The sequence below is a fragment of the Eulemur rufifrons genome, chromosome 8, assembly GCF_041146395.1.
Source record: "Eulemur rufifrons isolate Redbay chromosome 8, OSU_ERuf_1, whole genome shotgun sequence".
NCBI lineage: Eukaryota > Metazoa > Chordata > Mammalia > Primates > Lemuridae > Eulemur > Eulemur rufifrons.
The window spans coordinates 49,932,072-49,946,203 of NC_090990.1; the positions used below are offsets into that span (position 1 = coordinate 49,932,072).

Genomic DNA, 14,132 nt, shown 5'->3' on the forward strand with positions numbered 1-14,132 from the left:
GAAAAGATATCTGTACTCCTATGTTTATTGCAGCACTATTTATAATAGCCAAGATTTGGAATCAACCGAAGTGTCCATCAATGGATAATGGATAAAGAAATTGTGGTACATGTACACAATGGAATATCATATAGCCATAAAAATGAACAAAATCTTGCCATTTGCAACAAAATGGATGGACCTCGAGAACATTAAGTGAAATAAGCCAAGCACAGAGACAAATCTTGCATGTTCTTACCCATATGTGGAACCTAAATATTAAAAACAATTGATCTCATGGAGACAGAGAGTAGAATGATTACCAGAGGCTGGGAAGGGTTGTGGTGAGGGGGTGATAAAATGGGGATAGTTAATGGGTACATAAATATTGTTAGTTATTAATAGAATGAACAATATTTGATAGCATGGCAAAGTGACTATAAGGAACAATAAGTTAGGGTATACTTTAAAATAACAAATGAATGAATTTGGGATGTTCTTAACACAAAGAAATGATAAATGCCTGAGTTGATGGGTACCCCAATTACCCTGATTTGATTAAATCACATGTATGCCTGTATCAAAACATCACATGTAACCTATAAATACACAACTATTATGTACCCATAATAATTAAAAATTAAAAATTAGAAAAAAATTGTGTCAGAGCTTCTAGGTTTATGTGCTTCCATACAGTATATTGTTGGATTACTTTTCTTATTAAAAAAATAAAAAGTTAACATAACAGTTCCAAATTAACAAATTCAGAACATCACTTGTATTGATAATTTCTTAATTTACATTTGAAAACTAAGTATATTTATTTGACATAAATTTTAAATATTAAACATTTATGTTAATATTACATATTACATAATAAATGAATTCTTTTTGCTCCAGATGCTTGTTTTTGAGAGTTTTCAAAGTCCATTTTTAAAAATATTTTTAAGATTATTTTTAGCATCAGAAAAAACTGCAGTTTATTCACAACTCCTTGGTGAAGATGAGGTGCAACGTTTGACAAAGAGGCTCAGGACCCTTGGAAATAGTCCTAGTCCTGCCACATGATCAGTTGTGACTATAAGGAAGACAACACTCCTTTGGCTGGTTGTCTGATCTGTCAAAGGGGCAAAATTTTTCTTGTTCAAACTTACTCAGATTGAGTATAGCTATATGGAGATAGCAAATGCCATGTAAAACACTAAGCAAATAGTCAACTCATTTAACTGAAGAATTTTATTTATTGATTGCTTACTATTTTATAAGCCCTGGTTCATCAAAAAGCAAGTAGCCTTAGTGTTTTAAGAGCATTGACTTTGGAGTTTGAAGGAGTTTATGAAAGTTTTGGCCCCACCACTTATTTGGAAATTTTCTTAACCTTTCTATGACTTAATTTCCTCATCTTTAAAATAAGGATGTTTTAATATGGATAAAATGAAATAATGCACATGAAGTGCTTACCAGACCACTTGACCCTTAGTAAGCACTCAGAAAATGTTATATACTCTCATAGTTTGTGAATCTATAACCTCAGTATTTGAAATCTCAAGGTCTAATGCAGGTGAGAAATTGCCGTGTTGAATACATAATTGATAAGCACAGTAAAATTACACGAGGTGCTAAACAAAGTGCTAAACAATGAGAGCAAATAATTCTAACAAGAAGAGTAAGGGACCTTGTGTGAACATACTTTGAAGACATGAATTTTGTATCTCTATTTTTCAAATAATTATTGACTATCACAATATGTGTAACATGAAGCTGACAGTTCAGCTTTTGGAATTTTTCTTTTTCTAAGGGCGACTTAATCTTCTATCTTCAATAATGTCATGATTAATAGGCCTTAATGACCAGCTGTGCAATATGTAGAGGGGAATGAATTAAAAATATAAAATTTCAAAGATGTCCCATGTGGAGGTTTTTCCACAGTGGCATGGGATGAGGTGGGTGGGGGGAAAAGGGAAATTTTACAAAGGGAGTGGAAATCAACAGCTCCTATCTCCACTAAGTGGCCCGTGGCTTGCCATTTTTATTTAAGCATCTGGTGAAATGTTTCCCATCCATAGTAAAATGGCTTCATTTTTTACCATTTTACTTCTTTTTTTATTTCAAAATATTAGAGGGGTACAAATGTTTTTATTACATGGATACCTTTTATAATAATGCTTAAGTCGGGGCTTTTAATGTGTGCATCCCCCAAATAGTGTTCACAGGCAAGTTTTTACACCTCCCCCACTCACCCCTTCCTCCCATCTTGATTCCAATGTTCTTTTTATCTCTTTGTGCCCATGTGTGCCCATAGGTTAGCTCCCAGTTATAAGATAAGCTCCCATGTGGTGTTTGTTTTTCCATTCCTGAGGTACTGCACTTAGCTTAATGGTCTCCGGTTCCATCCAAGTTACTGCAAATGACATTATTTCATTTCTTTTTATGGCCGAATAGTACTCCATGGTATATACATTCCACATTTTCTTTCTTTTTTTTTTTTTATTTCATCTTATTATGGGGGATACAGAATTTCAGGTTACATACGTTGCCCATGTACCGCCTATCCCCCCAAGTCAAAGCTCCAGGCATGTCCGTTCCCCAGACAGTGCGCATTGCACTCATCATGTAGGCATACACCCATCCCCTCCCCCCACCCCCCCATCTCAGTCTGATATCCAATTGGTATCGTTCCCAGATGTGAATTTAGGTGATGATCAGGGAAACCAATTTTGTGGTGAGTACGTGTGATGCTTGTTTTTCCATTCTTGGGATACTTCACTTAATAGAATGGGTTCCAACTCTCTCCAGGAGAACCATAGAGATGTTGTATCTTCATTATTTCTTATAGATGAGTAATATTCCATGGTATACATATACCACAGTTTACTAATCCAATCATGTATTGATGGGCATTTGGGTTGTTTCCACATCTTTGCAATTGTGAATTGTGCTGCTATAAACATTCGGGTACATGTGTCTTTGTTATAGAATGACCTTTTTTCCTTTGGGTATATGCCCAATAATGGGATTGCTGGATCAAATGGTAGGTCTACTTGAATCTGTTTAAGATACCTCCATAATGCTTTCCACAGGGGTTGCACTAGTTTGCAGTCCCACCAGCAGTGTATGAGTGTTTCTGTCTCTCCACAGCCACGCCAACATGTGTTGTTTTGGAATTTTTTGATAAAGGCCATTCTCACTGGAGTTAAGTGATATCTCATTGTGGTTTTGATTTGCATTTCCCTAATGATTAGGGATGCTGAGCATTTTTTCATATGTTTGTTAGCCATTCTTATATCTTCTTTTGAGAAATTTCTATTCATGTCATTTGCCCACTTTTTGATAGGGTTGTTTGATTTTTTCTTGCTGATTTTCCTGAGTTCTAAATAGATTCTTATTATCAGTCCTTTATCTGATGTGTAGTATGCAAAAATTTTTTCCCATTCTGTAGGTGGTCTGTTTATTCTTGTGACTGTTTCTTTGGCTATGCAGAAGCTTTTTAATTTAATCAGGTCCCATTCATTTATTTTTGTTGCTGTTGTGATTGCCTTAGGGTCTTCTTCATAAATTCTTTGCCTAGGCCAATGCCTGTAAATATTCCACATTTTCTTAATCTACTCATGAATTGATAGGCATTTAATCTTTGAGATTGTGAATTGTGCTATAATAAACATTCAAGTGCAGGTGTCTTTTTGATAAAATGACTTCTTTTCCTTTGGATAGATACCCAGTAGTGGGATTACTCGATCAAACAGTAAGTCTACATTTATCTCTTTGAGAAATCTTCATACTGTTTTCCACAGAGGTTGTACTAGTTTGCAGTCCCACCAACAGTGTATGAGTGTTCCTTCTCTCTGCATCTACACCAGAATCAATTGTTTTTTGACTTTTTATTAACAGCCATTCTGACAGGGGTAAGGTGGAATCTCATTGTGGTTTTAATTTGCATTTCCCTGATAATTAGTGATGCTGAGCCTTTCTTTATATCTTTGTTGGCTATTTGTTTATCTTCTTTTAGAAAACTTCTGTTCATGTCTTTTGCCTACTTTTTAATGGGGTTATTTGTATTTTTCTTGCTGATTTGTTTGAGTTCTTTGTAGATTCTGGATATTAGCCCTATTTTCTCCCATTCTGTAGGTTGTCTATTTCTCTGTTGATTATTTCCTTTGCTGTGCAGAAGGTTTTTAATTTAATCAATTCCCATATATTTATTTTTGTTGGTGCTGTATTTGGGCAAGAGTATGAACTTCCCCTTTAGCACTGCTTTTGTATATCCCATAGATTTTGGAAGCTTATGTCATATTCATCATTCAGTTTGAAAACATCTTTTGATTTCCTTTGTCATTGTCCCATCTATCATTCAGCAGTAGGTAGTTTAATTTCCATTTATTTGTATAGATTTTAGAGTTCCTCTTGGAATTTATTTCTTGTTTCATTCTATTGAGGTCTGAGAGGATTGATGGTATGATTTCGATTTTTCTAAATTTGCTGAGACTTGTTTTGTGTCCTAACATATTTTCTATCTTGGAATATGTCCCATGTATTATTGAGAAGAATGTATATTCTGCAGTTTGGGTAGAATGTTCTGTAAATGTCTGTTAGGTACACTAGTTCTAGAGTCCCATTTAAGTCCATTGTTTCCTTTTTCATTTTCTGCCTTGATGATCTGTCTAGTTCTGTCAGTGGAATGTTGAAGTCCTGGCTATTATGATGCTGCTGTTTACGTCTTTGCTTAGATGTAGCAGAATCATTTTTTATGAATCTGGGATCTCCCCTGTTAGGTGCATATATATTTAGGATTGCTATGTCTTCTTTCTGAATTGCTTCCTTTCTCTTTATGTTATATAGTGACTTTCTTTGTCTTTTTTTTACTATTGTTAATTAAAGTCTATTTTATCTGATATGAGGCTAGCCATTCCTGCTAGCTTTTGGTTTCCATTTGCATGGAATATTTTTTTTTCCATCCTTTTACCTTGAGTCTGTGAGAATCCTTGTGATTTAGATGGTTTTCTTGGAGACAGCATGTATTGAGCTGTGTTTTCTCATTCATTCCACCAATGTATATCTTTTAAGTGGAGCATTAAGACCATTTATGTTGAATGTTAGTATTGATATGTGAGATACTGCTCTGTTCATCATGTTGATTGTTACCTAGGTGATATGTGTTCTCCCTTGTGTTACTGTTTTATAAGAGCTATGGGCTTTAACTTTCATTTTTTTTTTACACTGGTGGGTATTGATTGTTCTGTTCCATGTATAGAACACTTTTAAGCATTTTCCTGTAGGGAAGGTCTACTGGTGCCAAATTCCTTCAGTATTTGCTTGTCTGGGAAAGAGTTTATTTCTCTTTCCTTTATGAAACTTAATTTTACACAACACAATTCTTGGGCGGCAGTTATTCTGTTTAATAAGGCTAAACATTGGACCCCAATCCCTTTTATCCTGTAAGATTTCTGATGAGAGGTCTGCCATTAGTCTGACAGATTTTTCTTTATAAGTAACTTGTTGCTTTTGTCTTGCAGCTTGTAGAATTTTCTCTTTCACTTTGACTTTGGCCAAACTGATAACCATGTGCTTTGGTGATGTCCTATTTGCCATGAATCTTCCAGGTGTTTGATGACCTTCTTATATCTGAATGTCTAAATCTCTAATTATACCATGAAAGTTTTCCTCAATTATTCCTTCAAATAAGTTTTCCATGCTTTTTGCTTTTTCTTCTTCTCCCTCAGAGATTCCTAAGATTCTCATATTCATTTGCTTTATATAGTCCCATATTTCTCAGGGAGATTGTTCATTCTTCTTGATTTTTTCCCTACATTTTTGACAGACTGGGTTAATTCAAAAGCCTTGTTTTCAAGCTCTGACATTCTTTCCTCTGCTTGGTCTAGTCTGTTGTTACGACTTTCTACTGTATTTTGAAATTCCCTAAATGAATCTTTAATTTCTAGAAGTTCTTTTATATTTTTTCTTATATTATCCATCCCTTCAGTGAATTTTTCATTCATGTCTTGAATTTTTTTTCCATTTCTTTGTGTTGGTTTTCAACTTTCTCTTCAATCCTATAGATCTTACTTGCCATCCATATTCTGAATTCCATATCTGACATTTCAACAATTTCCTTTTGGTTGAGGTCTGTTGTTGGAGAACTATTGTGATCCTTTGGTGGTGTCAATACAGCCTGTTTTTTCATGTTGCCAGAGTTCTTTTGCTGGTTCCTTCTCATCTGAAGCCTCTTCTCTCAGCTCAAGGTAGATGGCCTTGTGGTACACCTGTTCTCCTCTGGTGGGAACTCTGTTGCTCAGCAATGAGGAGGAGAGGTCCCTGGATGTCACACTTGAGTCCTACTCTGGAAGATTGACCAGACAGGAGAGAGGTGGATGCACTCTAAGCCTTTAACAGTACTGCTTTCCTGTATCTCCTTGTTCCTTTGTGGTTGTCATGGTGGTCAGCCATGATAGGCACCGTGTTGTGAGCATGGCCATCCCAGGTCCATCAGTGGTAGAGTGAGTGTTCTCTTTTCCCGGATCTGATGGCAACATTTGTTGGTGAGCGGCAGTGTGAGCACTCGCCCCACACAGGTCCATTGCTGGCAGTGGGGGCTCAGCACATGGCAGCGTGAGCATTCACCCTGCCCAGGACCATTGGTGGTGGTGTTACCCAGGCAATTATGGCAGTGGTGTTACCCAGAACTTTGAAGCTGTAGCTACACCTCTCAGACAGCAGCGGCCGGTGCCCAGGACCATGAGCTCTCTCTCCATCTGGGTCCCCACAGCGGCTGCATCTGGGTGGGATTGCCCAGTCATGGGCAGTGAGCAACAAATCTGTGGGCACCCACTGTGCTTGGGTTCCCCAGCAGCTGTGGGGGTGTGCAGCACCTGCCTATGGGATGCATGAGATCGCTTGGCCACCCTGCTCTGTCCCCAACCTGGCATGGACAATGAGGAGCGATCAGCAACGGATCTGACTCCCAGGTAGATACAGTGCTCTGGGGCCTCAAAATGGCATGAGATACTGTATCCAGAGATAAGCCGGAGGGACCCTGCTGTACCTTCCCTTCTGGAGCATTGCTGCTGCACAGTCTGGAGGCAGCTCCCTGTCAGTCTGGTGGCCTGCTATGGTGGAGCAGCCCTCTCGCAGCCCTCTTGCAGCTCTGATTGCAATGTCCACAGGGGAAGTGTGGAGCCCTTGTCCCTTCCCCAGGTGCAGGTGCCTTCCCAACAATCCTCTCGAGCAGGTTTCCCCACTTCTCTGTCCCTCACTTTGGGTGGCCTCCATCCCCTCTTTGTTGATTCTCAGTGCTGTCTCTTAGACGATCCATCCAAAGGGGAATATCCACTCGCCACTTTCCATCCTCTCCATGAGAACCGCATGCAGGCTACTTCTAGTCTGGTGTCTTGGCGCCTCCCTTTTTGTATCAATTTTAATAAATTTGTTCAATGTGAATTTGACAGATTTTTTAGGTTTTTATTAATTTGTTTTCCTTATTTTTAAGCTAATATGTTAGCATCTAATTATGCCAAAATTCTATGACTTTAATCTTATTTCTCAATTAAGCCTTACTATATGCATTTGATTTTAAAGTGAATTGCTTTGAATTCTTTTTTTAATCATCTTTAAAATGAAAAGCTTCAACTTAATTCATGAAAGTTCATTTGTACTTTTTTTTTAAATAAGAATTATTCTGAGACTTTTGAGGCGGTTCAGTAATGTGATTGTGGAGCATGCTGAAGCTGGTTTAATGATCTCTCAGGTCTGTGCTAGGTACCTGCAAGGAATTGTAAGGAATGTACAAGTAAAGCTTGAGTGCCACCCAGAGCTAGGATTACACTCACTCATGTCCTTAAATCTAATTGTTTGGCTTCTTTTCAGTAATTACACGGTACTAAGTTTTTTCCTGCTTCCATATGACTATAGATATGCAAAACATAAATGTCTTGTATGGAATGTAAATATAAAGACATTGATATTTAGCATATTATTGCAGAATAAAGGAAACAAACAATGAAAACCAATTAAGTTTCTTTTATTTTTTAGGTTAATGCAGAGATCCGTGTGAAAATAGATATTAATATTCTATCAGTAGAAAATGATTTACCTTATATTGTAGAATTGAAATGTACTGATAATTTTGTAATGCATTACGGTGGAAATAATTTCTTCCTATGTAAATCATCATTTGCTTTTTTCTTGTTTGTCACTGAAAATAACAGGCAAACTAAGTTTCCAACAATAGAGAACTGAAAAAATAGTATGAAATAATAGCGTATAGACATTAAAAAAATATGGGTTTACGAAAAATATGGGTTCTCCTTGTCCTCAACCACAGGATACTGACATTAAATAAATCAAAATGATATTACAGACCAATGTTTGCAATTTTCTCTGCTTTTATATTGGTGCATTGTTCATATTATATCTCCTAACTCTTTTTTAACTTATACTTTATTTTATTACTTTACCTGCATAATTCAAATTTTCATATATCCAAACAGAGCAATAGCAGCAATCATTTTTACTTCAGAATTTTGCCTCATAGTGATCTGTTTTAAGAGCTTGCCCTAAGTTTCACTGATTTTCGAAGCAGGGTCTGGTGGGAAACATGTCATTATGGAATTAAACTGTATTTCATTTTAGTTAATTTCCTGGCTATCAGTTAGCAAGTGGCTGTTACTGACTAAAACATTTTATGATGAAAAAGCCTTTGTGTTTAGAAGACAGTGAAGATATTCATGGAAGTGCAATTCACTTCAGAATGGGAGTACTAGGGACACCAAATAACTACACAAACAGGCAATTACAGACTTTTCAGTCTCTTAGTACCTTCATTTCAGTTTGGGCAGTGTATCTCTGCAATGTGCTGTGAATCTTTTTGACCATGTAAATTGCTTACATGATGTTTTCTGTTTTCATCTCATAGTCTACCTTTCTTCTCTTTGCAGATGTCATATACTTTCCACCTAAAATTCTGACAAGTGTTGGATCTAATGTTTCTTTTCACTGCATCTATAAAAATGAAAACAAGATTGTTTCCTCAAAAAAGATTGTTTGGTGGATGAACTTAGCCGAGAAAATTTCTCAAAGCCAGTATAATGTTGTGAGTGACCATATCAGCAAAGTTACCTTTCCCAATTTGAATGCAACCAAACCTCGAGGAAAATTTACCTATGATGCAGTGTACTGCTGCAATGAACATGAATGCCATCACCGTTATGCTGAATTATATGTGATTGGTAAGAATACTGAGGTTTTGTTCATTTTGTTCCACAAATTAAATTTTCTTCATGGACCCTCCCTATATTAGAGTCCCATTAAAGATGTAAGGAAAATTTTTTTCATTAACATTTCTTGGTGTTTTGGCTTTATATTAATATTTTAATGTGTTTTAAATAGATGTCAATATCAAAATATCCTGTGAAACTGATGGGTACTTAACTAAAATGACTTGTAGATGGTCCACCAACACGATCCAATCACTTGTGGGAAGCACTTTGCAATTGAGATATCATAGGTATGTATTATTTTTGCTGTTTTGGTTTTCCGTGGGTATGGTGAGATAAAAATTTCCTATAGAAATATCACCATAACAGTAGTCTTGTAGATTATTGTCTTCCTGAAAGAGGAAGGTAGGATACAATTAACTGGAGAATTTCTGAGGGATAATATGAATTGGTGATTTTTAAAAAGCATTCACATTTGAGGTTAAAAAAAATTGTAATTTGTTTTTACTTCAAATTATCTTTTCTGACAATCAGTTCCATATAATTGCACTTTAACTTTTGAATGAAATACAAGAAAAATTAGTTTAAATACATTTTAATTTGACTTAGAGAATTGACTAATGGAGAATGTGGAGGATTATAAAAGTTTAACATCATTTGGCTAAAGATTAATGTTTTGGAAAAAACTTACAGGTAGAAACAAAGATTTAAAAGACAATGTGAATAGTTCTTAGAATTAGGTGAGGTTGTTTGGGAAATAAACACTTAATAATTAATAGAGGATAATGTGTTATAATAAGAAGTAATTTGTTCCTGTTTTTTTTTTTTTAATTCTTTCTTGTTTTAAAAAGAATTCAGGACATCATCTTCTTATAAAATCCCTTGTCTTGCTACAAAGCATTTTATTTAAAATGATATCAGCTTTGATTAGAAGATAGATACATTTTTATTTTTAAAATATAGCATAGTAGTTTTCAGGCATGTGTACTGCCCTTAAACACTGTGTTGCCAATTTGTATTGGAGACTTAATTTGCATAATTTCCTAATTTATTCTCAAAATCTAAGTTTTCCAACTTGACAAATCGTCTCCCTCAAATACTGTGATCTGAATTCTATTCCTAATGCTGTCAGTTTATTCTTATGTAGTATTAGAAAAAAATGTGGCAATTCCTACATTTCTTCAGTGGGAATAAGAGCTGCCTTCATCCTACCTGACCTGAGAATTTTAAAATCAGTGTTCATGGTATGACATTTTACTTTTATAATCCATCTTTATGTTCTTTCCATGGTGTTTTCATGTTAAAAAACGTGTTTGAGGAAGACTATTATATAAATCCCACGCTTCATTTATCTTTAGTAACGTTTACAGAGTAACCACGGAACTAACTGCATATACTTGGGTGCGTTTCTTACCTTCCCCAGGCCTCAATTTCCTTGTGTGTGAAATGGAGAGACTAATAGGACTTACAGGGTTCCTGTGAGAATTCATGACATATTTCACTGAATTATAATTAAATGATGCAATTACTCTTAGTAAACATTCAGCAAATGCTTATTGCTGTCATGATGATAATGATGTGGCCTTTGGATTCCAGTGGACTGTAACTGTGCTTCCACACTGTTCTTATCTTAGACGTGCAGACGACCCCCATCCCTCATTGTCATTTTTGCCCACTAGCCACCACTTATTCACACACACACAACATACACACACATATCCACCCATGTATTGTAATTCTGAGAAGCCAAGAAAAAGAAGTGTTACAAAAAATGGAAAATGGGAGAAGAATATAGATTTTTTTTATCTCCTCCTAACCTCCTCACTTCCATCTCTATGGGAAGAGTAATTGCTACTTTAGCCAGTTACATACTGTATTCAGAGCCAATAGTGGCAGAAGGGCCACTTCAAAGAAAAGGAGAGCTGCTTTATGTGTTCTGAGGTGACGTGTTGGTTAGGACTCATTTATAAAATTTTTTTCTTAATTTTCTCCTCTGGGAAAATGAGTAATATACTTGATTGTATAATTCATATACATGTTTGGGATTAGTATTATTTTAATTTATATTAATATGAACTAGAAAATATTAAAGCATTGTCCACTAACCTTTAGTTTACTGTCGATTACAGTCTCAGTTTGTGTTGGAATTTAATCTTCTATTTAAAGTGTGAGGAATTTGTCTTCCTTCCCATTCCAGGAATGCCCCGTTACTACTTTTGATCTATACTTTTAATATTATATCACTAATATATAACGTTAGTTTAACTTTCAAAGTATTGTAGGTTCTATCTCTAACTGGATCATTATCTTTCTCCTAGAGCGTTTAATTTCGTTTATATCCCCACGTGGTATCTAATGAAATATTTAATGCGTTACTGTCAGTTTCTATGGAAAGACTTAAGATTGGGATATAGATGGGAATTTAAGAATGTCTTTCTGATAAGAACATCTATTTTTAGATGGAGCAAGACGCTCTCTCTTTTAAATAACAAATCAGAATTCTTGGATATTTTCTTACTGCTTTTATCAATGTTGTATAATAATTGACTATTTTTGTATCTTTTAAGGAGCAGCCTTTACTGTTCTGATATTCCATCTATTCATCCCATATCTGAACCCAAAGATTGCCATTTGCAGAGGGATGGTTTTTATGAATGCATTTTTCAGCCAATCTTCCTATTATCCGGCTATACAATGTGGATTAGGATCAATCACTCTTTAGGTTCACTTGACTCTCCACCAACATGTGTCCTCCCTGATTCCGTGGGTATGTCAAACTGTGTTATATGTTTTCATTTTTATTAGCAGATTTTGATGCAGATTGATTCAGGGTTAATGTATGTTGCCAATTTTCTGATCATACAAGATTTTGAAAAGAAAATTGTTCCGGTTTATAGTGGAATTAAGAAGATAATCAGCCTTGGGAAATTTTGCCGTTTTGAGTTCATTTAAAATTATTTATTGCATACTTTTTCAGCAATAGAATATTTTCAGTGCACTATTTGATAAGTCACATGGGTCACTGTGAATGAATTTTAGTAATGTTTTTCTAAATAATGCATTGTTTTCTATTTTTTTCCCAGTGGACTTGTGAAAACATCTGGTATTTTAATCTAAAAGTTTAATTTGGGCATCCTGAGGGTCTTGTTAATCTGAATAGTCCTAAACCAAGGCTTTAATTTGTTATGCTGGGGAGGATATAGAAGCATTCAAAAAACTAAATTGAAGTGGAAAAAATAGACAAGGATGATGACATCCATCATGATATTTAAAACATTCTTTTCAAAAGATAATTTGATTTCAAAGATACTAAGAAAGCCCTTAGAAAATTTGATATATCCTTCCAATATCATTGTGAAATCTTTAAGAAATGACTCACTTATGATTGTGCAACAGAAATGAAAGAATATCTTTTGGTGCTGTATACTATTTTGTTGGAAAATTATGTCAAAAATCAATATCTGAATCATTCTTTTTCTTTTTTTTTTTTTTTTAAGTCCATTCATATATGTTTATCTGATCTTCAACAAGGGTGCCAAGAATAGGCCATGGAGAAAGGATAGTCTTTTCAACAAATGGTGCTGGGAAAACTACATATCCACACACAAAAGAATTAAATTGGATCCTTATCTTACAACATACACAGAATTATTTGAATTAAAACTTTATTTTCTTAAATATAGGGTAAGGTTGTATATATCCATAAAATTCAGTCAAGTACAGCCACAGATTTAATCTCTTATGGGCTCTCAAACATTGATACTTCCTTTTCTAAGAAGAAATTCTCTTTTCAAGAAATGAAATACAGTATATATCATCTTTCCAAGTTGGTGAAGAATGCCTTTTTGGTCTATGAATAATTGAATAATCATGACAAACTGTACACTAAGGAAAAAGTTTAGGTAGTTTTGTTATCAATAGTCTAAAGTATTATTGTTGATTGCTTAAAAATGATAGAAAAAATACTGAACAAATGGTAGACCACGTATTTGCACAGTGTTGGGTTTTGGCAAGTGAGATTTGGAGGGAGAGAATGATAACAAACACCCATATTGTGCCAATCTAGGTATTGTGTTTTCCCTATAAATCATAACAATATTAAGAGTTATAAAACATGAGGAAATAAACAGATTGATAAGGTAGACCCAAGAACCTCTATGTAGGTTCTCTCTTAATTTTTGCTACACAGAGTGTCTATATTTGTTAGTAGCTATGGTTTGGATTATTTAGTGTTTTCTTTTTGTTGTTGTCGTTGTTTTGTTTGATTTGGTTGGTTTGGTTGGTTTTAAACCATTAGCCCTTTGGCTTCTTTTTTGCTACTTCTGTTGTTTCCTGTGCATTTCAGCTGAGGGCCATCTCTCACTTTGGATTGTCCACTGGCAGGGGTGAAGAGGGGCATTGCAGCCACAATCCTGGAGGCCACTGATGTACTACAGGGCATTAAGCTTTTAGGTGCGAGTTATGTATGGGCAGGTGTGGTGGAGATTCAGTGTGCACTGGTTCTGGAGGAGATGTTCCTCAGGGAAGTAGCTCTTTACCAGTTGGTATGGAAGTACTGAAATTTTTTAACAACTGGTTTGGCATATCACCTGATGTATGTCCGCTACATGAAATCTTCTGCTCTTAGTGCAGATAATCAAGACATGACTATATAGGTGTACTTCTGCATTGTAAAGTTAATGCTTGGAGTCATGACAAAGTTAGGAGCTTCAGAAGCTCTCTGTTGTGCTTGGGCTTTCAGGCTTTTAGTGTCTAATGTGTCAAATTTCCATATTGCCTTTTATTATTATTAGAACGAGTGGCCCTCAAATTAAAAAATTAAGCAGAAAATTTATATAGTGAATATAAGCCTAAAGCTAAAGTTTTGACTTTAGTTCTCAAAGCAGCAAATAGAAAGATACTAAGAAAACAGAAAAGATAACTTTTTTCTGTGCATTTCTATGACTG

General features: G+C 35.3%; 1 protein-coding gene across 2 annotated transcripts in view; it reads left to right on the forward strand.

Moving 5' to 3' along the window:
* The window catches only part of LEPR (leptin receptor), a 105,870-nt gene that overhangs the window by 63,561 nt on the left and 28,177 nt on the right, over positions 1-14,132 (forward strand). For both annotated transcript variants that reach the window (XM_069478041.1, XM_069478042.1), the window contains exons 8-10: positions 8,907-9,197; positions 9,358-9,475; positions 11,753-11,952. In XM_069478041.1, the coding sequence (XP_069334142.1) occupies positions 8,907-9,197; positions 9,358-9,475; positions 11,753-11,952 (609 nt within the window). The remainder of the gene's footprint in view (positions 1-8,906; positions 9,198-9,357; positions 9,476-11,752; positions 11,953-14,132) is intronic.